This window comes from Symphalangus syndactylus, chromosome 21, assembly GCF_028878055.3.
Source record: "Symphalangus syndactylus isolate Jambi chromosome 21, NHGRI_mSymSyn1-v2.1_pri, whole genome shotgun sequence".
Classification (NCBI taxonomy): domain Eukaryota; kingdom Metazoa; phylum Chordata; class Mammalia; order Primates; family Hylobatidae; genus Symphalangus; species Symphalangus syndactylus.
This window is the reverse complement of record NC_072443.2, coordinates 58,083,999-58,110,991: the sequence shown is the minus strand read 5'-3', so window position 1 is coordinate 58,110,991 and position 26,993 is coordinate 58,083,999. Positions and strand designations below refer to the sequence as shown.

General features: G+C 51.6%; 1 protein-coding gene across 12 annotated transcripts in view; it reads right to left on the bottom strand.

The window, feature by feature from the left end:
* The window catches only part of ATP2B2 (ATPase plasma membrane Ca2+ transporting 2), a 126,042-nt gene that overhangs the window by 56,169 nt on the left and 42,880 nt on the right, over positions 1 to 26,993 (bottom strand). For 4 of the 12 annotated variants that reach the window (XM_063630703.1, XM_055260184.2, XM_055260190.2 and 1 more), the window contains exons 3-7: positions 18,748 to 19,005; positions 17,609 to 17,734; positions 4,960 to 5,085; positions 3,151 to 3,183; positions 1,941 to 2,000 (exon numbers count right to left, since the gene is read on the bottom strand). The exons of 1 other annotated variant lie outside the window; for it this stretch is intronic. In XM_063630703.1, coding sequence (XP_063486773.1) covers positions 1,941 to 2,000; positions 3,151 to 3,183; positions 4,960 to 5,085; positions 17,609 to 17,734; positions 18,748 to 19,005 — 603 coding nt within the window. Of the gene's footprint in view, positions 1 to 1,940; positions 2,001 to 3,150; positions 3,184 to 4,926; positions 5,086 to 17,608; positions 17,735 to 18,747; positions 19,006 to 26,993 lie in introns of all 12 variants that reach the window. 7 more of the 12 variants (XM_055260186.2, XM_055260191.2, XM_055260193.2 and 4 more) reach the window with 3 other exon arrangements.

The window sequence follows — 26,993 nt, the reverse complement described above, 5'->3', positions numbered from 1 at the left end:
GGAAACTCTATGTGACTCTGTAACTCTCCACTACACACCAGCATATTCAAGGCTCTGAGCAGTCCTGTAACCAGGACTAATTCTGTAACCAGGAAGAGATCAATTCAATCCAGTGGTTCTTAAACATCTTTGACCACAGAATCCTTTTCTTGGGGTGAAGACCTCTTAACATCCTTGTGAAACTTACAAGACACACTCCATTGGGAAATCCTGGATCAGGAGGAGAAGCACACACTTTAGAGCCAGCCAGGTCTGGGTTCTGGGTTCAAATCCCAGCTCTGCTACTTTCTAGCTCTGTGACCTTAGGCTAGTGTCTTGGTCTCCTTGAGCCTCAGTCTCCTCATCTTTAAAGTGGGGACAATAAAACCTGTATCATGGGGGTGTCATGAGGATTAAATGAGATGGTGAATATGAAATGCTTTCAACAGTGCCTGGTATACAGTAGGTGGTCAAGAAATGAACGTTTCCTACAGTTTCTCTTGGGATATTTGGGGTTTTCTGCTGCAGTTTGGAAGTGAGGCTGCCCTTTTTTCTGAGACTGGCCAGCCTGGATGGGGTCTGTATGTTCACAGAGCTCAGCAGGCTCACTGCCGGGGGGAAAGTGGGTGCCCCCTCCAGGTTCTTTCTCTCTCAGCCATGGGTTTGCCCACATGGGTTCTCCTTGTCACCCTCAGCCACCCCTCCCTGAGGCATGACACCTCCCACTCCCCAAGCTGTCGTCCTTCCTCCTCCTGTGCCTGAAATAGACCCACACCAGAATTAGTCCTTCTTGGCAAGGCACTGCTCACAGAAGTGCCTTGCTTAGCCCGACACCTACTAGGTGCTTCCATCTTTGGTCACTTTGAATGCACGTGGCTTGGGCAGAGGTCTAGGGCAGGGGATGGGAGGCTGCGGGGAACAAGTCTCCATATTTTGCAGGAGTGGTGAGGAGTGAATGATATGATATAATGGATGAGAAACCCACAGCCCAGTGCCTGGTATGCAGAGATGGTGGGAAAAAGATTTTCCCCTGCCCTCAGCTCCTCTGGGGCAATGTTTTCATGATGGAGCCCTAATGGCTCTCAACAGTTCAGGAGTAGCCTGGGGGACTATTATGTTACCTAATTTGGGGATAGGGGTGGTATCTGAGTAAAGAAAAGCCTTGTCTGTTGCTCTGAAGCCAGAAGGGGATAGAAATCTGAAATCTTCTAAAGGCTTTGGGGCAAGTGAATGGAATTCCTTCTTGCCTGTGTGTAAGGAGATTAAGTTGCAGACCCCAGTACATAGTGGCAGCCCCCTCCCCCACCCTCCACCCCTGTGACCCAGGACAAATGCTCCAGCACAGGCAATAGCAAGAAACACCAGTCCACATCCGAAGGACAGAACCAGGCCCGAGCCCAAGCGAAACCCCTGCCCGTTGGCTCCGTGAAAGAGAAGAGGAAGAACTGTTTACTGGTGGCTCAGCCATGCTATGGGACAGGGCCAAGGAGCTGAATCCTGGCCTGGGTTCCCTTGCCTTGAGGAAATTTTAGAATCAAGGACTAGAGCTTTTGCTGGGGACCCAGATGCCAGCTTCAGCTCAAGCCCGGATCCCAGGCCTTCTTCCCAAAGCTAGGGCCAGGAATACACTTAGGAGAGGGCCACGCCAGGTGGGATGCTGCTTCTTGGGAGCCAATCTGAAGCCAAAGTCTTGTCTCTTGTCTGGGCTCCATGGGGAGTCAACGGCCCGGCAGGAGCCAGCACCTTTTTGGCAGCTGCGAGGCTGACAGGGTGCAGAGCTGACTCCCCCGGCTGTGGCTCCTGTCTTAAGCGCCTGCCCCATGTGAGAGGGTGACTGTCCCAGCGGCCCATGCACATCCGAGATCTGTGCAGTCCAGAACGAGGAAAGAAAGCCCAAAGTTGGGGTGAGGGTGAGAGACGCCCATCCAACCACGACCAGGAGCTCGCCGTGGGAGACATACCATTGACTAGGCTGGCACTCGCACTATCTGCAGCATTTGAAGCTGCCGCACCGTCTGCTGCTGCAGGGGGGTGGGAGGGATGGAAAATGCAGTGTCACAATGGAGAAAAGCAACAACAACAAAGACATGAACCAACTTGCGGGGAGATAACATGACTCTATTCTTAAAAAAAAATTATCCTTTGGAAACCAAGAAACTCAAATTTGGGGTGGGGGTGAAATGTTCCATAGAGATGCCGCAGAGGTTGAGGGGAGAAACTCAGACATGGAGGGTCTTGCAAATAAAGCATGGTGGATGACCAGGGCGGTTAGGTGGGATGGTGCTGGTCTGTGCTGAGGTCTGGACCCTGCTGGTCCAACCAGTCAAGAGAGACCCCTGGAAGAGAGGGCTCCATGAAATGAGGAGATCTGGCTGCCCACTGGGGGCCAGGAGTGGAAAAATATTCACCAGGCAGTGCAGCGTGGGCACGGACCACTCAGAATGAGTATTCTCCACGACCACCATCTCTATGCATCAGGGTGTTCTGGCAGAACATTTGCTAATGGTGATGACTTTGACTTAACTGGATTCATGCCCTTGATTCAGGCCACTGCCTCCTTCCTTAACCAGCATTCCAGAGACTGCTTTGGGAACTCTCATGTGAGATGCCCCCCAAATTTAAAAGGTGACATCAAGCATGTTGCATTTTGTATATGGGATGGAAAAGGCACTAGTGAATTTTTCTTAATTTAGAAATTAAAAGTGATATGAGATGGCTGAGTTCACACCTTTTGCTCTTTCTTGGGGGTGGGGAATAGTGTTCTATGGGCAGGAAGAGGCCCTACTGGGTGAAGCACACTATTGTGTGAGGGCATGGGCTCCCTGAGGGTGCTGGTGGGGAGAGCAGAGCCTGAGGGGAGAGTCCTGTGATGGTGAGCAAGCTTTGCATGCTGGTACACAGGGCTAAGGGTGGTATAGAGATGGGGGTGGTACCACTTGGCATTGGCCGGTAGGGTGACGCACTGTAAGGGCAAGAGTGTGGAGTGGGGTGTTGGCTTGTCCCACAGGGCTGGCATCACACGAGGGCACAAAGGAGGGTCTGGGGGGTGGAGCCACCCGCAGGCATGTGGCCTCCTCCAGCTGTGTGCTGGTGGTCTAGGGGCAGGGCCCAATGACCAAAGCCTGCTGCTATTTCTAAAAGCCCATCTACCCTGAGGGTGTCTTACTGTACCTGGTAGCTGAAGGCCATCCCCCTTCTTCACACCTGTGTGATGATTTTTGAGACATGTTAATGAAGGAGAAGCACACAGCCTCATCTGCCCATGCACACACACACACACACACACAAACACACACATGTGCATACACACATGGCCATACACCTAGGGTCATTCTGAAATGGGGACATGTGGTGGGCTCTAAGCAATGTTCCTAGTGGAGGTGATGGGATGGGAGGACAGAGGGGGCCCAGCTGAGGCCATGCTGCTCGTGGTGGCCTGAGATGCTGGGCTGCTCCCCCAGGCTTCCTCTGCCATGTCCCTTCCACATTCCAGCATCTTCTTTCTACATGAGGCTATTTTTCTGACATCTCCATCTCATGGGAGTGCAGGTGCATGCTCAGCAAAGGACCCTGAACTGTGCTTCTGGGGCAATTGAGGCTTGTCTTCCTACTGGCATTTAAAAACCACAGATCTGGCCCTACTAGCATTTTAAAAACCACAGATCTGGCCCATAGAAGAGTCTGGGGGCGTCTTCCCCTCACCCAAGCCTCAGTGAGGCGAAGACAATGGGTACAGGCTGCTGCATCCTGCCTACCTGCTCAGATCTGCCTAACTGCTGTCATTGTGGAATAGGGCTCAGCCATCCTACCACAGATTCAAACCCAGCATGTGCACACTCTCCTTATGTCCTCTGGGACTCTTAGTCAGGACTCTTTCCTCAGTTTCAGCCTCAGCACCCCTTTACTCTCTCCAGCCTTCTAATTTCCCAGAACACAGCTCAGCTCCATTGTCCTGCTGGAGGGGCCACCATAATCTTAGGGGACCCCCTGGAAAATGGGTTTTGCCTTCAGGAACAAGTAATCTTCAGTCTTGACCTAAGCTCTGTGCCTGATTGGCCTCTGACAGCTGGAGGGAGCAGGGCTGCCCCTAAAACTCAGCAGGGGGGCATCTGTCCTCTCATCTCCCTTCTGGGGTTCTAGAAGCTCTGAATGTCACAGATCCTCCCCTCGTGCTTGAGGAAGGAGACAAAAGACTGAAAATGTGAAAGGGGGGCTATCTTTGAGATCAAGTGCGGTGACAGGTAAGGAGTCAGCTGTGCTGGGACCAGAAGCCTGGGTCTTTGGATTTGGGCCTGGCCTGATGAGACTTGAGCTTTTTGTGTGAGCATCTCTCCCTCTGTTCTGAGTTCTGAGAGACAGTTTTAGCCTGGGTGGTCAGCCTGCTGCATTGAGGAGAGCCCAGTGAATAAGGAATTCTTATTTTCAAGGAGGAGGAAGAACCAGAACTCAGACAAGATGGTAGGTCTGGGAGCACTGGAGAGTAAACTCATGATGGTTGATTTGGAGCCATGTATCTGGCTGCCTTTCCCAGAATCTACTCTGCCTATGTCTTGGATGAATCTATGCTGGGTGGATTTTCAGTTCTGCTCAGTGGAGTTGACAATATTGGAAGGAATATGCTTGGGTGGGGATTTCTACTCAATACTGGAGTGATGATGGGACCAATTGATGCTGGCTGTTTCTACCACTTGAGGCTGGAGACTCAACAACATGGTCAGCATCCTTGGCCTGGACCAGAGGGGAAGGAGGGGCCTCCATGACATGATTGGACAAGACAGAGACTGGGACAAGACCTGGAGATGGAACAGACAGAGCCTACCTGGCCCATGCAGGCCTTAAGGATGCAGAAGGTGGCTGTCAGCACAGGGTGTGGACATAGAAGGCACTCAATAACTGTTTTGTTGAGTGAACAAATAAACAAAAAAAAAGAAATGTGGCCTTAAGAGCTCCTCTCCTGGTCTGCAAGGGGATTAGGCTTACCTTTTTTGTCTTTCTTCTCTTCCTCTTCACCACCAGCCCCCAGGAGGGTAAAGATGATGCCAGTCTGAGAGTTCACACCCACAGCAGTCACCAACATCCGTCCTGAGCCCTCCATCACGTGGGTCCCTGGGAAAGGGGACAAAAGCCAAGTTACCACTGCATGGTTGAAGCCCTCTCCCCAAAGGAGTGAAAAAATGTGGTCTCAGTCAGCTCCTGGCTCTTTGCCTGCTGAGGTCATGGGGCATCACCTATGGTTAAGATTCACACTGTGTGTGTGGTGGGCTCTTTCAAGATGCTTTCACCTCAGGACAGTGCTGGGGTGGAAACACTGCTACCTATCAGTTCTCAGGTACCCCAAACATCTCCAGGCCCACCACGTACTACCTGCCCTGGAGGGTCACTTCCTCCTTCTGTCTCCTTCTCCTGACTCCTCTACCACCCTTACAGATGTAGACATCAAATTCCAGGAGTGTTATCAGTGTCCATGATGCCACTACACACATTACAAAAATCACAGATTTTTTCATATCACTTTACAGCTATTGCAGCATTGTTGGTGCTCATCTCTATTTTATAAATAAAGTGGTTATGCAACTGCTTGCTAGATCTTGTTATTCAGTGTTCTAATAAAGTACACTCATTACTATACCACACATTTTGTTTTCTACTTTATGCCAATATAATTGGTTTCCTTTGTGACCTCAGTGGGATCTTGTGGGACCTCATGCATTTCATTTGATGCATTTCAAGGCTTTATTTGGAGTAGGGGTGGCACATGATGACACCAGACTACTCCAGGGGTCTATGCTGCAAGAAACGTTAAGAACCACTTTCCTAGAACTTTAGATTTCTCAAACTGGGTTCCCAAGGGCCCTGAAATTCTTTCCAGGGGCTGAAAGGGTGGCTATGGGGGGTGAAGGAGGCCTTTGGTCAGGATGGCTCTACTTTTATTTGTTTTATCTTTGGGGCTTCAGTGTCAGCTTTTGTTTCATGAGAGAGTCTTGTTGCTGCTTGCAGGCAGCCTCTCCACCATGCAGGCTCAGAGAGCAACTTGTCCAACAGCAAGCAAGGGCTTCAGAGGGAGGATAAGCTGCAGAGGGGGAAGAAATGTGGTCTATACACTCAATGGAATATTATTCAGCCTTAAAGGGAAAGAAACTTGAACACAGGCTACAACAAGATGAACCTTGAGGATACTGCACTAAGTAAGTGAGCCAACCAGCCACAAAAGGACCATAAACACTATATTATTCCACCTGCATGAGGTCCCCAGAATCATCAGCTTCAGAGATAGAAAGTAGAATGGTGGATGCCAGGGGCTGGGGAAGGGAAATGAAAGTCAGTGTTTAATGGGTGCAGAGCTTCAGTTTGGGAAGATGAAAAGAGTTCTGTGGATGGATGGTGGTGATGGTTGCACAAAAATGTGAAAGTGCTTAATGCCATTGAACTGTACATTTAAAAGTGGTTAAAATGGTAAATTCTATGTTATGTGTATTTTACTATTATTATAATTTTAAAAATTGGAAAAAAAAGCCCACTGAAGCCATGGCCTCACTGGGGAAGCAAAGGTGACCCCAGGAGGACAGCTGGGACCCAGTCTGGGAAGTAGACAGCAGCTATGCCCACCCAGTTCTAGCAGCAAGGGAATGCGGCACTGCTGGTCCTTTGTCCTTTGATTGGTGCTGGAAGAATCTGGATGCTGGAAGGTTGGCTCTCCAGGCACACATTTTTTTTTCCTGTTTTCATTTTTTTGCTACTCGGGGTAGAAAGCTGTATACCATGCAGGACACACTACCTCCTCAGATGGGGGAGTAAGAATTCCACCCTGGCCTGGCTGGACAGTATCACAGAGGCCTTGACAGCCATGACAGTGACTCTCTGACATGCCATGCCTTGCTTCTGGAACTCACTTCTGCTTTTTAGAGTTCTCCTTTCTGTCCCCTCGAGACTAGGTGCCACTTCTTCCTGTTTTCAGTATAACTTATGTCTCACTGTGTTTTGGTTTACTTCAGATTTGAAGTCTATGTCAGGAAACTCATTAGAATTGTATCTAAAATAAGGGTTGAGGGGTTCCGAGTCAGACCTAAAGAGCTTTCCCTAAGCAAGGAATCTGTTTTCACTTTTTAAGTGGTGTCACCCACCTTGTCCCTTTCCTTGTAGGATCTGAGCCATATCCCGATGTTGTATGTGTGCCTGTGTGTGTGTGTGTGTGTGCATGCTTGTGTGTGTGTGTGTGTGTGCATGCAACAATCTAGCCTCTTGGTCTCTAGGGTCTCAGGATCTCAAAGTGCTTCACAGAGAGACAGACACTCTCCAGTGATTCCTTTCAGGCACGTAAATGCCAGCCTCTCCATGCAGAGATGCAGAAACCAAGTCACGAAGGCTCACAGAGGGGGTGTGCAGAACCCAGATTCTCAGACGGCAAGCTCTTTGGCCATCCCCAGGACAGAAGGACAGTGCTTTTCTTTCCCCCTTGGCAGGGCACAGTGGGGACCACAGAATGAGCTCGGACATTGGCTCTAGGCTGAGCAGCCCAGGCCTGGTGACTTCTCATCACAGGCAGACCCTGGAGCACCCCACCCTGCTCTGTCACCCTGCTGAGGCCCAGTAACAGGGCCTTGTTCATTATAATAACTTGCCGACAAGATGCCTCCGTGGGCACCAGCTCGGCTTGTTAGGGTGCTAGGAAGAGGGGTTGTTACATATCAGCATTAGACAGATAAGAAACTGGGGTCTCATGGTGGGTATCACTGGAGACTCTTCAAAGGAGAGGAAGGAACACTACGTTGCATTCATAGGGCACAGAAAGCAGTAACAGCCACCCAAGCTGACCTCTGTAGAACACCTACTGTGTGCAGGGCACATGCTGCCCTCCACGCTCAATGATCTCATCTAGTCCTCAAACTGGAGGAAACTGAGGCTCAGAGTGGAGGGGTGGCCTGCCGAGTCACTCTGCTGGTGAGGGGCAGAGCCTGGACTTGAACTCTGTGCTGTCCCTGAGCCTGTTGTCTTTGTTACCTTCCACTTCGCCTCCAGGGGCAAGGCCCTCACATTCTGGTCTGAGACACATCAGTAGAAAGGTTTGTTGGAAACGAAGGCATTGGTTCTCCGGCTTAGGTGGCAACCAAGAGGCTGCTTCCCACCTCCCAGCCCAAGACAGGATGGAAAAAGATGCAGGGGGTCAATTTCCACCCAAGATAATCAGATTCCCAAATCACCTTCTAATCTAATCACTCCCATCTCAGCAGGGAGCTGGCAGCTCTACACCCACATCCAGAGGCAGGGAGGTGGGAGGAGGACGCCAGGGAGGGGCTTAGGCATAGTGCGCTCCCCACCCAGCCCTGGAGATGCCCCAGGGTGTCCTCCAGAGCCCAGCAATAGCCAAGGCAGGGGAGATGGGGCAACTACAATCCCCAATCCTCCCTCTCTCTGTCCTCTGGTATCCCCAAGCCTCTGCTCTTACCTGTGTCCCCCCAGTTCCAATCCCCTCTTCGAGGGTTTGGAGGGCTCCCTGAGGTCCAAACCACTCAGTCAGTGTCCCCTGGATGAGACCTCAGCCTTCTTGGGCCCTGGACACTGAGTCCTGTCCCGTGGCCTCTGCCCTTGGAGCGTGCACAGTTCACTGGGCCTTGGTGTCCAGCTCCCTGGCCTTTGCTCACAGTGACCGCCTGAATGCCTTTCCCTCACCTCTTGCTCAAAACCTCTTCCACAGGATGAATACCCTTCTCCTTGGGTAGCCCTCCTGACTCCCACTAGGGGACTTCATCTGTCTCCTCTGAATCACCTGCAGTCTCCTCTGGGGGTGCTTACAGGCCTGGCTCCTCAACCTGACCATGAGCCCCTTGAAGGCAGGGTCTGGGTGGGAGTGTCCTCTGGGCCTCCCCCACACAGCCTAGTTTGGAGCTGCAACTCCAGTGCAATACTTTATACTATTTTGAACTTTCCAGGGTGGGTATGTATTACATTTATAATTGGGAATACCGACGCCCCTAATCATCTTTATGTTTTGCAGAGGGTCACATTCATCCCAGCTGTGCCCCCTCCTCCCACACCTCACTAGGCTGTGCCCTGTCCTCTCCCAGGCCCTCCTGCCAGGGGAAGACTCCAAAGGACTAGGGCATTCCCTAGACCGTTCCCCTTCAGCTCCACGAGTCCCCTGCGGAGGGCAATGCTTAACACCATGGCAGAAGCAATTAATGGCAGAGCAACAGACGTCCAAGTCAAAGTGCAGTGGGCTAAACCTCTCAAAGGACAACCACAGGGGCAGAGGTGGGAACCTCTTGGGGATGGAGGCCCTGATAGGGCCTTGTGGGACCTCATTGTCCACAGTCCCTTGGGCAGCACTCTGTAGCCCCCACCTCCTCTAACTGCCCACAGAGCCCTTCAGAAGACAAGCACGGGGAGGGGTAGAGAGAGAGCCCTGGACCCAGAAGAGGGCACCTGGGACCTGGTGTCTAATTCTGATTGCTATGTGACCTTGGGGCCAGCCCCTCTCCTCTCTGGACCTCAGTTTTGTCATCTGTAGAGTGGGGAGGGAGCTGGCTTAGGCCCCACATCTCAGCAATAGTGTCTCGACACTGTCCCAGGGAGACCAGCCTAGGGCATGTCCTGGGTAGGGTGGACAGCTACATCTCGGGAAGAAGAGGGTGTGGAGAGGCTGGCAGGGGCCCATGTGGACAGAATAACCAGATGGCGCCCCCTTCCCCCAGCTCCACAGTCCTTCACTTGACGGACAGACATGGTGTCATGCCAGGCTCTCGGGCCTGAGAGAGGGCCCCCTGTGGTCCCTGCCCTCCAGGAGCTCACAGTCTAGCTGGGGTCAAGGAGAGAAGATAGGCACACAGATCCACAGCAATGCAAGACAAAACCAAGCCAAGGACACGGCAGGCCGGAGGGGACACAGCCAGGCAAAGGTGGGAGGTGGTCCAGTGTGATGGTAGCGGGCGGGCTGGGCCAAATCTCAGCGCCCACGAAGGGAGAAGGTGCCTGAGTGGAGGGTGACAGAGCGGAGTCTTTGCTTGGTGTTCAATAGGAAGCCGCTGAGAGTATTTTTGGGTGGAGGGGGAGGAAGGAAGAGAATATCTCTTGAGCATTCATGATGTGCCAAGTTCCATCTGAGCCACTTTTCGCTCAGCTGTCACAGTCTGTGAGGTGGTCAGCCTCACCCCGTTTCACAGATAGGGCAGCAGCTCAGGGGGTCATCTCTGCATTCAGCCCAGGAAGGCAGAGCTGGGATGGCAGCTTGTCTGTGGCTTCAATCTTGTGCTTTTTCCACCTTGTGGACAAAGTTGGTGGCAGGGCTGTCTGGGGCAGCCTCGAGGAGAGAAAGGGGGGCCAGAGCATGGTGGGGAGCTGCCAGCCATCCCATGGGTGGGAGGAAAAGGGAGCCCAGGCTCAGGGAACACTGTGGTTTCCATGGATGGGACTGTCTGTCCTGTCCTGCCCAAGCTTCTGTCCCTATCCTGGTCCTGTGGAGGGGATGTTCCCTGGTCTCTGACCTGGCAGCAGAGAGTGGCCAGGACCTTCCCAGCTGCAGGCTCAAAGCCCATCCTGGCCTTGGGCCTGTCCCGAACAGGAGAAGGTGGCTCTCCCTTGCCCTGAGCTGGTCCAGATGGTGGCAGTCTCGGAGTCAAAGCCTTCTGTGGTGGCTCGTGGGGTATGCTGAGCCATAGGTAGCAGAATTGGGAAGCCTCCTTTTACAAAATGGGGTTTCTGAGCCCAGATAAGGTAAATGACTGAAGTTGCAGAGGGTGTAGGACAGTAGGGGCTGGACCTAGCGTTCCTTGATCTCCTGGGTGTGACCTTTCAGGCCTCTCTCTGGACAGGGAGAGGGGAGAGGTCATCTATTCTAAAAGGGTTCCTTCAGTGGGGAGAGGCTGTGAAGAAGGGATGGAGGCTATTTCTGGGGGCTATTATCTGCCTCTAGGCACAAGCACCAAACAAAGCCAATATGATTCCCAGCCCAGACACAGTCCTTCCGTTATTATTGTTATTAATGCAGTTAATAACACACGCTCACAGAGCGTGAGGCAGTAGGCAAAGTGTCCCCCTCACAACAGTCCTGTGAGGTAGGTGTTGGAGCAAGTTCAATCCCCAGCCCCTCTGCCCACCACTTTCTGGCTCAGAGAGCTTGAGTGATGGCCCAGGGTCACACAGCTGTGAGTGGTGGAGCCGGGACTTGAACCCGTGCTCTATCCATTACACCCCGCTGCCTCTCATGGAGAAGAGGCAGGGTAGTGTAATGGAGAGAGTGCGGGCCGAGTAGCAGACTGGGCCTTCTGCAGTCACGGTGTCGTCCTAGGCTCCCTGGAGGCGGTGGCAGTGGTGGCAGGTCCGGCTCTCCCATGCCTGGCCTTCTGCTTGGTGGGGTGGGCAGCAGGCACTGGGATGTGGGCAAAGTCCCAAGAGGGTTTACCGACGTCCTGCATGACCTCATGCTATTAGTGCTCTGGCTGGCAGGGGTAAGGGAGGAGGGTGTGTCAGGGTCTTGCAGGGGTTGAGCCACTGGGCCTGCTGGAGCCAGGCCTTGCTGTTTTTTGAAGACAGCCCTGCCATCCTGGCCCCCTGGCTCCAGCCCCTTCCACTGCCACATTGATGGCATCTAGTCTAGTCCTGCATTTCCCAGTGGAAGTTACCACTAGGAGGCAGGCTCCTGCGTGAGGGCTACAGGAAGAGCCCAGAGCTGGGGTCTGGCTCTTGCCCTGCCTCTGCCCTCTGTGGGGCCTTACACTTCTGCTCTGGGTCTCAGTTTCCCCAGCTGCAAATTGGGATAGGACCAGGGTCCTCTAGGGATCATTGAATCCCCTGAAATGCTGCAAGATCAGGAGTCTGGGCATTTGTTCCTTGTAAGAAGGGTCACTGCTTTAGTGGAACTCTCACAGAAGTACATGACCTAGGAGAGTTTAAAAAACACTGGCTTTCTATGAAGACAATGAAAAGATGAGACGCTGCTCCATGTAGGAGACCAAAGAGGCAGGATATCCAAATGGCATGCAGGGCTCCACATGGATCCTGGCCTGGAGAACGCTGCAGGCACAATTGGCAGAATGTGAATATGGATGGCACAGCAGGTAACAGTACCGAATCAATGTCAAGTTTCCTGAATTGATGGCTGTGTTGTGGTTATGCATGAGAATACCCTTGCTCTTGGGAGATACACCTGCAGTGTCTAGTGGGAGAAGGCCATCAAATCTGCACGATGAGGGGGAGAGTGAGATTTGTCAGAGAGCAAAGACGGCAAAAGGTTAGCAACAGCCGAATCAGAGTGCAGGGCATGCCCGTGTTCTTTGTGCCATCCTCGCAACTTTTCTGAAAGTTTGAAATTATCTTAAAATACAAAGCTAAAAAATAGGCCTAGGTCAGAGTTTGCACTCTAGGTCCCACCCATATGTGGCTTGACCCATAGGGACCTTAAAATATGGGAATTTATTGCCAATATTTAAACATCGAGAGCTTGTACAGGGAAATCTGGATTTCTGGCTTCTCTTGCAAAGTGAGCACTGAGGTCAGATTGGGCTGGCGCTTCTGCAGGCAGCAACAGGAAGCAGCTGTGGTTTGGGTTTGGCATCTGTGCTCTCCCTACCTGGCCCTGCAGACATATGAGTTTGCAATTTCTGAACATTTTTACTCTGTCCCATTTGAAGATACACCACACATGGGCTCGTGTCTGCCTGTCTGTCCCTGGAGGGTAGGAAGGTAGGGGAAACCTGCCTGGTTTTGGTGATTTCCCTGGTGCCCTGAGTGTTGAGGTCATTTGAGTCTTTCTGAAGGCTGGTCTGCCCTCACTTGTCAGATGGGGAAACTGAGGTTCTGAGGGGCAGAGGCCACAGTGGGAGCCATTGGAGGGCTGGAACCTGGGTGTTCTGCCTCCAAATGCCACATTCCTTCTACACCATACAGCACCTCACAACCACAGGGTTTGTTTGCAAAGGACAGTCACACGTGTGCATGCCTGTGGTCCCTACAACAGCCCTGTGGGGTAGGCAGTGGAGGCCCCACCAGCTTCCCCATTGCACTGACACAGACACAGAGGCTCAGAGAGGTGAAGGGACCTGTCCAGGGTCACAGGCCAAGCATGGTTGGACCAACTGACCAGAACTGAGTGTTTCCTGCCCTCTTCTAAGCTGAAACAGTGCATGAGATGACATTAGGGCTTTCTCAACCACCATAAGGACCCCACAAATGCCCCCAGCCTGGTCTCTCTGTGTTGTTCCTCAAGGATCGTCAGACTGGAAGGCCCAGCAAGGCCTCCCCACTGATGTAAGGGGCCCACGGTGTCTAGTTGTGCACAAAAATGAGCATCCAAATGGCTGTTACGCAGGGAGTTCAGAACACTGGGGAAGAAACTAATCAAGGAACACCCCCTGGGGGAGGCAGGCTGCTACAGGCTGAAGGTAGGGAGGAGTTGGATGATGGAGAGGAAGGGGGTAGCCCAGAGAGGTGAGAAAGGGGAGACATTTGAGATGAAGGATAAGAGGGGAAATGGACATTTCTGGAGGTTCCAGATTTCAACACAACCTCACGAGCTGGGGCTATAATCAGAAAGGGGGAGAAGCTTGTTGGGGATTCCTGGCTAAGGAAGAGTAGAGTTGGGATTGGAACCCAGTCTGTTTCACCCCCAAGTCCAGGCCCCACCCAAGGAATGGGGAAGGGGACCAACTCATCTTGAGCCTCCCTGTGCAGCACTGTGCTAGGGGATCCACTTACATCATATCATGAATGACATTCCTATTGTCCTCCCAGGGAAATGGGCTCAGAGAAGTGAAGCCATGTGCCCGAGGCCACACAGCAAGTTCACTTGAGAGCTCAGGTCCTGTTCAGCTCAGCCTCTGCTCAGCTTCTCCCCACTGACTCTGGAGGACAGAGCCTAAGGTCTGCAGGGCCCAGGGGTGAGCTGGGCACAACCTCCTGAGAGCTTCCAGTTCAGAGCTCCCAGCTGCTCAGACCTGTGTGGGCAAGAGGATTGACGCAGAAATGACACTACATGGTAGTGTCATCTATCTGCATGTGGCCAAGGATAGCAGGGCCTATAAAAGTGAGACCAGTGAGATCTGGTTGGGTGGTGGGATGGTCGACGAATTTTGTTCTTCATTTTATTTGAGATGGTTTGTGCAGTGCAAAACTCAAACACCATGACGAGGCTGTGTCTGTTTGGGTCAAGCAAGAAGTAGAGTGTCACAGGCTAAAAGTGGGTCCCAGGTGGTCAGTGGATGACTGCCACAGGGCAGTAGTGGTCAGGGAAGCCTTCATGGAGGAGGTGGGGCTTGAGCAGATGGAAAAAAGTTAAGTGGGCAAAGAGGAAGAAATAAGACTAGGAAGAGAGGACGGCCTCAGCAGAGGCAGATTGAAGGGAGCAAGACAAGGTGGATCAGTAGATGGTGGGGGCAGAGTGGGAGATAGGGCATGGTGAATGTACTCTCAGGGCTGGGAGGGGCGCTGAATGCCGTGCCCACTCAGTGGGCCACTCTCCAACATCCCCACCTGCAGCCTGTCTACGTCCTGCTCATAGACAGTCAGTGATGGGGAACTCACTATCTTACAGGCAGCCTCTTTTGTCCGATAATGGTCCTGACTGTTACAGAAATCTCTTTCCAATTATACTGCTTGCTGTGGAGCCAGCTATGCCCCTTTCTCCATTTCTCCCTATGAGTTTGAGCTGAGCCACACTCCCTTGCCCTGCTGACTCCCACACAATTGGATTTCTGATGCCAGGGCTTCAGGCTTGCCAAGGAGCTTCACTTTCTTCCATCTGGTTCATCCTGTGTCCTGTGATCATCTTTCTGGATCCTGACACTTGCTTTCTTTTTGCCACCCCCTTGTGCTTGTGGGCTCTGAGAGACTGATGGGAACACTTTGCACATTGCAACAGGATAGAGCTCCAGGGAAGGCCACTAGAAACCGTCCACCAGATTACCAGCGACCCAAGAACCAGCACGAACCCACTGAGATCTCCAGGTTCCCACACGCCCCTCTCCTTCCTGCCCACAAGGACATCCTGGAGACCTTGGCTGATGTCTCCTGACATCCAGAGGCCCCAGGCCTCTTCCATCAACCCAGGCTCCCAGCCAGATGGAGACCAAGGCCGCTGGTTCAACTTGGGCTCAGAGAGCCTGTAGTGGCTTTTTGCAGTCACCCCTTTCTCATCTCAGTGCTCACAGGCCACTATTCCAAGATGACTGGGAATCCTGCCAAGACCAATGCTGACCCCAGAAGCCCAGGCTTCACAGGACTCACTGGGATCCCTGCTGAGACCTGGAATGCCTTCTGTCTGTCCCCAGTCCCCTTGTCCTTCCCCACTAAGGGGTGAGCTCCCTTCTGAGTCTCCAAGGGCCTGCAGGCCTCAGCTCTCCTGTAGGATCTCTTGGTCTCCTAGGACTTCTGGCCTCCCTGGAGACATCCCAGCCTCTCCAAGTTTTGAGGCTTCTTGACAGAGAGTTAGCACACATAGCCAGAGGGTTCCCCAAGCTCCCCAAAGCACCTCCTTACTCTCCCCTTATGCTTCTCATCCTGAAATCTCCTGCTCCCATCCTCTGCCTTCAGCATGGTCTTATTTTTGGCACCTCTGTTCCCTCTGGGCCCTCCTGCCCCTGCTCCGAGACCCGGCCACCCTATGACTCACTCCAGGCTGGCTGGTTGGCTTCCCATCCATCTCTGCCCGTTGTGTCTTTTCCAGGGTCTCTCTGCACCTGTGCCCTCCTCCTTGGCTGGTTTGTGATGCTGTCAGGCCAGTGATTCCGAACATTCTCTCTCCAGCTTCCTGCCAGCATCTTCCCCTCTTCCCCAAACTGTCTGAAGTTTCCATCCTCTCAGGCCCATGCCTGCCCTGGGCTTCCACACATCCAGAGGACATACCTGGCCACTGCCCCCAAGGATGCTCTGTCTGTCAACCACTTCATCCCAGAGGGCAGGATCCTGTGGCCTTTACAGGGCCACAGGGCTGTAACAATTTATTGAACTCTCATGTGGCCCTATGTTCTAAGAGGTCATCTGGGGCATTCCATAGTCTATCAGTGAGACCCCGGGGGCTTTGCACTTGCTATCTCTCTGCCTAGAATACTTTTTTCTTCTCATTGTTCTGATTTTAGGTCAAATGCAACCTTTTCAGACAGGGCTTCCCTGACCAACTCAGATTCCTGTGCCTTTCCTGCAGGTCTGTGTATCTCACCACAATGGTGGAATGTCTTCATCTGATTTATCATTATCTGAAGTTACCTTGCATATCTGCTTGCTCGTTCCTTTACTGGTTCTCTCCTTTACTAAATTCTAAGCTCCAGGACAACAGGGACCTTGTTTGTTTCCTTAACCAGCGGCACACAGTATGTGCTTAACAATTGTTGGTTGAATAAATGCTGGATAAATAAATGCCCCCACCTCTATTCTCACTCCCACCATCCTGTCCTGCAGACCTGTTTGCATTTCCAGGACATTCCACACTCCTTCAGAACTCTGTGCCTTTGTACGTGGTTTCCTCTGCTAGGAGGGCCCATTCTCTACGATTAGTGGAAAGCTCCTATTCATCCTTTAAAACCCAGCTGCATGCCACCTCCTCCAGGGAGCTCTGGTCCTTCCTTGGCTTTCTCACAACACCTTCCTCACATGTCTACTGTGGGATTAGCTGTTGGGAGGCCTGAATCCCCAAGGCCATTCAGGCTAGGGCCTCCCATGGGCAGGGGCTGGGCCTGAATCACTGGTGGGTTGGGGGTGGAGATAGTCCCAGCACTTGGGCTGAGCACCCAGAGTAGCTTTGCAGAGGGTGTTTGCTGAGCACTGCTGGACAATAAGGCCTTTTGGGTGTTGCTGTGAAACGGGGTCTCACCTGGCTAGTGTCTCACCCCTGCAGGGTTTCCCCACCTCTTCTCTGCCCCTGTAGCTGAGTGAGCTTGTAAAAATGTAAACGTGATCAGCTCACTGCTTAAAACCGTTTCAGAGAATCCTCATCACACCGGGAGTAATTTCCAAACGCTGACCATAGCCCATGAGGCCTGACCTCTGGCCTCTCCACTCTCTCTATGTCACTGCAGCCTCCAGCTGGTCCTGCCTCTGGGCTTTTGCCCCTGCTGTTTCCTCTGCCTGGTGTGCTCTCCCTCGGATAGTCACAAGGCCAGCTCCTCCTCCTAACCCACACTCACTACACCTTGTGCCCTGTTTGTTTTCTTCACACACTTCTCCGCTCAGGAATTTTCACATCGCCTCCCTGCTTCTCACTCCGCCACAAGCTCCTCAGGGCTGGGCCTTCCCTGCCTCACTCATTGCTGCAGCCCTAGTGCCGGGCCCAGTACCTAGCACACAGCTGGTGGCCAGAACGCTTATCATCTGACTGATTCTTTCTCATCTCTGATGAAAGTGGGCTTCGGTGTTCAGCTTTTTAGTAAAACCAAGTCACTAGAAGGCCAATGCCATGAGGGCAGGGATGCTTTGTCTATTTTATTCGCTGCAGTCTCCCCAGGGCTGGGGTTGCTGAGTGCACAGTAGGCTCAATGTGTGTTTGTGAGGGAAAAGGAAGGGAGTTCTCACTTGGGGCTGAGCTGGCTGGAGATACCAGAGCCAAGGATCAAAGTCTCTGAGTCCCTCCAGCCTCATGAAGGGGACACACACAGGCATCCCCTGGGCATGGCGATGGGAATGGGCCCAACATCAGGCTGAAGCTCACCTGAAAGCAGCATGGGGTCCTTGTCCACAGACTTGCGCACCTGGTCAGACTCTCCAGTTAGGGAGCTTTCATCAATCTTGAGGTCATTGCCCTGGATGAAGAGGCCATCGGCAGGGAGGAGGTCACCTGGCAAGAGGAAGGGCAGGGGAGTCAGCAGGCTCTCAGGTGACTAGAAGGCTGGAACATTCCCTTAAATGTGTGATTACCAGGGAAGGTTTGCCATCGGGGACAGAATGCCTAGAGCTCCCAGGGTACAGGAACCAAGATGGTGCCCATAGAAGGCCCATGTACAGCTCAAGACTGGAGCTAAGGTGCACAGCACAAGGCCTGGAGGGCTGAGGTTGGGGCCCTGCAACCCTCACTCAAGCGGGCATGTACTTTATGAAGTGTTTCTTTTGACCTCACCTGAACTTGGAGTGCAGGTCTCCCAACAATTCATTCTTCTTTAATCTCAGTTATGGTTTGGGGAAATCTTTTGGAAGGAACCAGTCTGTCTTGGCTGGGTTGAGAAGACCCCAACAAAGTCACATCATCAAGAGGAAATCAAGCCCTTTAGGGCAGAGTGAGGAGGGGCACTCCAACTTCTCCCCTACCTTCTGCCTCAACTTACCTCAGACATATCTGGCTCAAACTCCTTTTGGTGCCAGCCTGCCCATTTTCTCCATGGCAGTAGCACAGGTCCAGAATATTCACTTACCCACTTACACGATTTCTAACATCTCCTCTAGCCCAACAAGCATCCATTAACAGCCAAATCAGGGATGGGAAATAGGTTTCATCTAATAAACCCATTCTGAGTGTTAGTGGTTGTTGGGGTGCTATGCTGAGAAGGCTTCTGCGGCTATATTCAGGCTCTGAGCTGTGACTGATTAGTAATGTCCGCCATGGGTGGAAGTTTGGAGAGTGGTGGCACATGTGCCATGTACTTGTAATTTCTGATTTAAATGGATTCTGGGATTGTACCTCCTCCAGGAAGTACCCTTCCACCTCCTAAAGGATCTCAGAAGACATCTTGGCTTGGGATCAGCCTTCAGGAATGCACCCCCTCCCTTGAGCCAATCTCTTTGCATCAGCCTGGCCTGTCCCACCTCTGCCCAGAATCCAGCTTTAGAACCTGGCTCTGTGGCTGGGACACTTACCATATTTGACCTGGGCTATGTCCCCAACCACGATCTCAGCCACAGGGATCTGGACCACCTGGCCAGCCCGGACCACGGTGAATTTCTGTTCCTGCTCGATGCGGCTCTGCAGGCCCCGGAACTGTTTCTCTTTGCTCCAGTCATTGAAGGCCGTGACCAGGACCACACAGATAACTGACAGGAGAATGGCGGCCCCCTCGATCCAACCTGCCTCTGCCTCTCCTTCATCCTCTGCCCCACCCTGGGCCGTCGCGCATCCTGAAAGACCAGATAGAAGCAGGCAGGGTGAGGTCAGCCAGACAGGAGAGGCCTCATGGGCCTGGATTTACAGCTCAGCTCTGCCAAGTAACAAGTGTTAAGAATCAGATGATAATTATCCACTTACGCAATGTGTCTGGGTACCAAACCCTGTGGAAAGTGCTTCACGCAGATCATCTCACAGGGTACTCCTGCTGCCCATTTCACAGATGTGGAAGCTAAGGTTTCTCAGAGAGGTCAAGCGACTTGCCCAAGCTATGAAGGGCAAGTAGGAAGCTAGAATGTGAACCCAGGCAGTCTGGCTTCAGAGCCCACCATCTTAGCCTCTTCAGTTTTCTGCCTTGGTTCTAGCTGTGAGATCTTCGGCAAATGACTCCCTTTCTGAAACTCATTTTCTCGTCTGGGTAAGAATATTCTTTATCTCGGGGACCTATTGTGAGAGTTGAAATTTAATGTGGTAAAGTTCACAGACTCTACAGCACAGATAAGGCACAGAGGAGAGAAAAGAGAATTTAATTGATGAGAAAAGACAAGGAATTTTCTCTAATTCATGAGAAAAGAGAGTAAGTGAGGTATTTTTTTTTTTTCCAGAACAAAGGCAGCCAATATTGCACGTGCTTTACGGTCTGAAAAGGCAGTTTTGCCCATGTCCTCTTCTTCTGTCGGAGTCTCATTACGTTGCCCAGGCAGGTTGGGAAGATGAGCTGGTTCTAATCCTGCTGCTGCCTCTGCATGATTTTGGGTAAGTCATTGCCCTTCCCCAGCTTCAGTGGCCTCATCTGCAGAATAGGGATCACTGAGACCACCTTCCAGGGCTCAGGGAGAGGAAGGTGGAAGCTCCTGGCCAGAGCTCAGCACACAGGAGGTTCTCTAACTCGGTCCTTATCAGACGTCAGCTGAGGAGTGAGCCGCCCTCCACAATGAGGACACCGAGGCTTGAGCTGCAGGCCGCCTGTCTGACCTACAGTGACCCTGCATCCCACACCCTTGCACCACTGAGCCTCCCAGTCTAGGCCCCGAAAACTCTCGAGGTCTGCCAGGCCCATGGGGTGAACAGAAAAAGAAGAACCTAGGCACATCTGATCTGAAGGCATCGGACCCAAAGGCAGGTCCTACCCATGCAGTGCTGGGCCTAAGGCCCTTCCGCGTCCCTCTCTCATCCCCACAAGGATCCTGAGAGCAAGAGGTGGAGGCCCAGGAGGTGAGGTGCCACAGCCAGGACACACCCGGGCCTTCATTCCCCCTAGGACCTGGGGAGTGGCCATTTCCATGGAAAGGAATCTCCAGCAGCATCTGACCATCCTTCCTGGAAAACTCAGAGCAGTTCCCTTCCACAGGGGCCAGGGGGGGCACTGGATACCCTGCAAGGCCTGCTGTGCACCCAGCATTTACTTTAACCCTCAAGCTGGCTGAGAGAAGGGTAGCTGTTCAGAGAGAAGCAGAGACTTACCTGGGGTCACACAGCAGATAATGGGGTTTGGATCCAGGTCTGGGATCTGACACCAGACCTGGCCTGTTCACTCTCCCTGAGCCCAGCAGCCCCCTCTGCCATGTGTTTGCCAAAGATTCATGGCTGATCATCTGGAAATCCAGTCTGTCTCAAGGAACAGAGAACAGAAGCTTCAAGAGTCCCAGTGGAAGCTTCTGGAAAGCCAGGGGTCAGAAGCAACATGACAAGAAGGCCAAGTGACACTCAAGGAATGTTTATGGGCTTTCGGCTCCTGGAAGGGTGGGGCCCAAGCCTGGGGAGATATGGAATCACTGCGGCCCAGCTGCATGTGCCACTGGAAAATTCCAGGTCTTGCACTGAACCAGCCGTTCCCTTCGGGCCAGTAAAGAATGCCATCATGTGGGGTTCCCAAAGCCGCCTTTCTCCCCACCTTGGGAGTTTCAGACTTTTCCAGTAATAAAAACTGTTTAGCAGGACCAGCCTTGGAGTAATGGTAATCATAAATGTGCTAATGGCAACCAAGTTTGAATCCCAGCTGCGCTAACTGCCGTGTGCCCATGAACTTGCTATGTAACCACTGTGCCTGCCTTGTTTTGTTTTTCTCATCTGCACAATGGCAGGTGCTCTCTCGTAAGGTGGTTGAGAGAATTAAGAGAGAGCCTTCGGGTAAAACACCCACTGCAGTGAGCACACAGTAAATGCTCAGTTAAAGCTGGTGATTCTTATTTTCCAGTGTGTGGGTTAGCATTATTGCGTTCAAGTTCCACAGCCCGGCTTTATGAAGCCCTGAGGGCCACATTACAGAAGGAGCTCCTGCTGGATTTGAGTGACATATGATGATGGGAGGAGAGGAAATGGCGAACGGTGCCTCCTGTACCACCATGAATGACACTAATAGAGACTCCAAAGACTGGCAGACACAGGTGAACCTTGCTAAACAGAAACCCAGTATATGGAAATACATTTTCTTGGGGCTTAGGGGCATGGAGGGGGAAGGAGTGGGATTACAGAGCCCCATGCTGCATTTTGCAAGACTTTTGTTATCCCCTGCCCCTTGCTATGTGCTCTGGAAATGGGAAGGCTGTTATTTCCCCTGCTGTGTGCTTCCTCAATGGGGCCCCCATTACAGCAGCTACTGGAGCATTTGGACACTTAGAGAAATGACAAGCTTTCGGGTTCTGGAATCAGAAAGATCTAGTTCAAGTCCAACCTCTGCTGTGTGACTTTAGGTAAGTGACTTGGCCTCTCTGAGCCTCAAGTTAGACAGCTGTGAAGTGGGATAATCCAACAGATTTGAGAGCTAAGGGCCTGGCACAGGATAGGTACATGGTAAAAGTTGGTCCTTTCCCCTTTTCATGAGCTTTTTTCCTTGGACTGGCCTCTGAAAGCCAAGGGCACAGTGACCGAGTGGGATTTGCACCCTATTCCAACTCCCAGCCCTACCTGCTGCCCTTGTTGACTCAATACCAAGGAACCCTCTGGGCCTCGGAGGGCACTCACTCTGCCAGCAAAAGCCGATTAGCTTTTATCTCTAGAGAACAACTGTCTGATGGTCACGCGGTGCTGAGGGATGACTAGAAAGTGGGAGTGCAGATTGCTGGGGTAGGGATTCGGCCACCTGGAAGCTGTCCGACCCTAGGAACAACTCCTGCTGCCCCTGGAGCAATTAGGGAGAAGAGGATAGAAGGGAGGGAAGAGGGGAGTGGGTGGGTCCTGCTGAGGTCTCCTCCGGGGCTCTCTTGGACTGGGGCACGGACAGGATCTGGAGACTGTGGCCATAGGGTCCAGGGAACTGCAACTGCTCTTCCTGGACCTGGGGCTGTAGAGGGTGTGGTCTCTCCCTGTCCGTGTAAGCTTGGGGAACCCACTTGGCCTCTTTGGGCCTGTCTGCATGTTCACCAGTACAATGGGGAATCTGCCTCCCAGATGGCTACCAGGGCCTGGTATCCAACAAAGATCCTCAAAACTGGTTGAGCCATAAACATTTTCTAAACACCTACTATGTGCCTATCACGCTGTTGGCACTCTGGCATTAGGGGAGCTGTCACCAGCAGGGGGTTAGGGGCACTGAATGTGCCAATCCTAGCCCTGCCATGAACACGCTGTGTGACCTAGGACAAGTGCCTAGAGGTTTCTGAGCCAGGTAATCCTTCACGTACAAAATGACATTGGTAGAGGACTAACAGGCTGCAGAGTTCTGCAGCACCCACAGCCCTGCCCCAACTGCTTTCTCAGTGATGAGTATGAGATAAGACCTTCCCAAGGTTACACACCAGGAAGTGATACAGCCAGGACTCAAATGAGGGCTCCTGGCTTTGAGTTTGAGGATGCTTTTATACCCCTTCACTCCTGCTCATCAGGGGGCATCCAGCCCAGCCTGGCCCACTTGGCCCAATGGTTTCAGGAAAAAGGATGAGATGAAGTGTGGGGCAGAGCCCCAGGAGTTAGGCATTAGGTAAAATTAGACACTGTGTACAGATAGCAACAGTGTCACTGCTGGACAAGGGCCCTGGGGTCACTCAGCAAACATAGTCATGAGCCATGCAAGGCCGTTTCTGTTAGTGACAGACTGCATTTACTGCAGTGGTCTCATAATAATATAATAAAATAATAATAATAATCATAATAATACTGTATTTCTACTGTACCTTCTCTATGTTTAGATACACAAATACTCACCATTGTGTTACGGCTACCTACAGGATTCAGTCCGGTCACATGCTGTGCAGGTGCGTAGCCTAGGAGCAACAGGCTGCACCATACAGCTCAGGTGTGTAGTGGGCTGTGCCATCCAGGTATGTGTAAGCACACTCCACAATGTTGGTACGATGATGAAATTGCCTTAGAACATGACATGTCCCTGTCGTTAAGCGACACATGACTGTATCTACTAACCACCTACAATGGGCCAGGCACAGTGAGAAACTCATACACTCATTGCGTGTGTGACTCTAATTCCACCCATCAACATTGCCAGTGACCAGCCCTGTCTTACAGAGGGAGAAGGTAAGGCCTGGGCAGGGGCAGTCACTTTCTGGGAGTTGCTGAGCCTGGATTTGAACCCACATCCCACTGGGTCCCAAGCTCCTGCTTTGTCATCTGCTAAGAGCAGGCCTCCCTCTTGGTTTCCACCCCTTGCCCTTGGTGGGGACGGTCAGCCCTGTAGTGCTGCCACCATGTTGTATTCCTTGCCTGCCCCCAGACCTGACCCTGGAATGAGTCCAGTTGCAGGTTTTTCATCTCTGGCTCTTGAGTTTGTCCCCAGTGTGGGAAGCCTGAGGCCTGACTTGGGGGCCCAGGCCACAACTCTGGGTGAGTCCCCACCCTCCCCTCTTGGAGCTCCAGTTCCCTCACCTGCCAGATGAGGTGGGGGTGGGGATGCCATGTACCTGGCTAGCATCAGAGCTCGGGGCTGAGTATGTCCATTCCAAGGCACTTAAGATAATGGCAAGTGATAAATAAAACTGAATCAGTTCAAACAGAACGTGAGCACCGGGGATTTGGTGAAGCCAGTGGTGGAATGTCATCCATCTTTCCTATGGGTGCCAGGTTATAAATAAGCCCCTCCCTGCCTTCCTTCTTCCTTTCCTTTTCCTCCTTCCCCCTAGCCTGTATTCCCTCCTTCCTTCCTTCTGCTGACAGGGCCGGCGTTGCTCCTTCTGTAGAACTTCCTGAATCTGTTCTGTGCACAGGGCTGCCTGCCCCCTCAGAAGCAAGGCTCTCTGCCTGGTTCAGGCCCTAACTCCTGGATCTTTAGACCTGGGGTGGAGGCGGGCAGTGGGCCTCTGAGGACTCAACATGACAGGGGCTGGAGGCAAGAGTGACAGGTGCTGGGGCTTTGGAACCTGTGGCTCTAATACGCTCACACTGTCCACCCCCGCGTTGCTGTAGATGATACTAGAATTGTGGGGTGTTGAAAAGAACATGGCCACTTTTCCAGAAACCAGGAGCGATCGGCCATATGGGGAGTGACACCTGCTTCCTGAGGTTTGCTCAGGGCTCTGTGCTAAGCGCTTTGCATTATTTCCTTCAATCATCACAAGAGCTCCACAGGGCAAGTACTATCATTCACCCCATTTTATGGATGAAGACACTGAGGCTGAGCACATGGAGGGCCGGCCTGGGTCCAGGGCCAGACAGGCAGATCTAGGCCCTGTGCCTAGGCTCTGATCACTGGACTCTGGTGCCTTCCAAGATGTGGCAGCTGGTGTCAAAAAGAAATTGGGTGCATTTCATGATTTCAAACAAAACTCACTAGCACCATAGCAATGGCACAATTTTAACACCGGCAGCTCAGGGAGGGTCCTGTTGGGGATCTTTGGCCGAACCGAAAGTTCCTGGTCTGTGAAATGGGTGTGAGGGTTCACTGAGAACCCAGACATAAAGTACCACGTGTGCTGGGTGCTCAGTCACAGCTGGGCCCATCTCTGGAAGGCTGTGTGCAGGGAGAAGGGAGCCAAGAAGGCCACATAACTGTCCCTGTCAACTTCCCTGGTGAAACTGATGTCTCTCTCAGGGTTTTTTGTTTGTTTGTTTGTTTTTGCACTTGGTGGCTGGGGATTGGTGGAGCCTGAGCCTGACTTCGGGCGCAGGAGTCCTGGAAACGTGGAAGGCCCAGAGCTCAGATCTCAGGCCAGGGCTTGGGCTTCCAGAGAAGGAGTCAGGATGGTCACAAAGCCCAAGAACTTTTGATCCCAGTGAAGCTGGATTGTGTGCAGCTGCCTTGGACCAGGGCGTGGCGTGAGCTAGTACCCCGGCCAGAGGCAGGGAAGAGCCGTGGAAAGCGCCAGATAGACTCGGGTTGAAAATCCTGCCCTACCGTCTAAGGTAGCTTTGTGACCGCAGGCAAGTCCTTCCCCTCTCTGGGCCTTGGTTTCTGAATCTCTAAGACGGAAGATTGTAGCCACCTGTTTAGGGGGTTAGAAGCTCCTCCTGGCACACATGAGGAACTCGGTCCATGTTACCCCTCCACCCCCTCCACCACCTGCTATCTGAGTTCTAATCTTGTACTGAGTTGGGTTGCATGAGGCCATGTATCCGGGCTGATTCAGTCCTGTCTCTCTTTGAGGAAACGCAGCTGAGGGACAGGACTGAGGAGCCAGAATGCTTTGGTCTGAGTCATGGTTCTGCTACTTTCTAGCTGTGTGCCATTAGGAAGCGATTTGCTGTCTCAGGGCCTTGGTTTCGTGGATAATAATAGCACCTACCTATAGGGTTGTTGTGAGGATTGAGAATTAAATGGACTTCTATCATAATAGCTCCCAACTAGTGGTAGCTATAAAAATAGTAAGAAGTATTATCATTATGCATTTGCGTTACACTCTTAGCTTTGTTCAAGGCTTATTCAAGTCGTCATGTACTACCTTCTTTCATATTTGGTATAAAACTTCTGCAAAGAAGGCTGCCCATTGTGCATTTCTTATAATGTCCTATGTGAAAGTTCATCCCAGAATTCTTGTAAAGAGAAATGTCATCTTCCTAAATATTTTTCCTCCTTGTTGATAATTTGAGCTATGCAAATCTACATTTTAGTTTTTAATTTTATTTTTCATTTTAAAATTTTTGTTTTATTATTATTATTTTTTAAATTCAGTACTCTTTAGTATATTCACAGCAAATCACCCTAATTCTCTTTCCGTCTTGGCTGCCAGGAACCTCAAGTCAGATTTAAATCTCAATCATGGCAGCAATTATAGCTGGTTTCTTTGCTTCCATTCCTTTTCTGGCTAGCTTTCTATTTGACCGCATCCTGTGAGATGTATCTCTTGTGTCTTTAAACCCTCTATGGGAAGAGGTCATGTAAGAAATCAACTTATTATGTGTAAAATTGAGGTAGTTGGCCTAATAGACTTGGTTATCCAGTTTCTTGGGCAACTTTGGCTTGGGAGGGGGCAGGACAACAGATATTCAAGGGACCTCAGAGAGCACCTTCTTATTTAGGGAAAATGAGGCCCATAATGTTATTTCTTATGTGCTATTAACTTTTAATTTGCTTGTCTGAAGGTGGAGTAGGGTTATTTATGCAGCACATTCATTAGGAAATGTTGAATCACAATGAATAACAAAAAAGTATTTACAATATTCTACTGACTGAAAAAGCAGATTATAAAACAGATCAGCCTGCACAGATGTCAGGGTTGCCCTCACCTGTGTGCTTATTAAAATCCAGCTATCCCTGGACTCTGGAGAGAAAGAACCAGGCTCTCTTAGGATGGGGCCTGACAACTATGTTTTCAAAAGGCTCCACAGCAAAATCTGAGGACTCTTTATTAGCTGGTGACCTTGAATAGGGTAACCCCCTTTTCTGTGCCTTGGTTTCCTCTTTTTTTTTTTTTTTTTACTTTTTTTATTTCTATAGGTTTTTGGGGAACAGGTGGTATTTAGTTACATGAGTAAGTTCTTTAGTGGTGATTTGTGGGAATTTGGTGCACCCATCACCCAAGAAGTATACACTGAACCCAAGGTTTCCTCATCTTTAAAATGGGCATAACCATGGCAGCTACCTCAGGGGGTTGTCAGGGCAACATCTCAGCCCAGG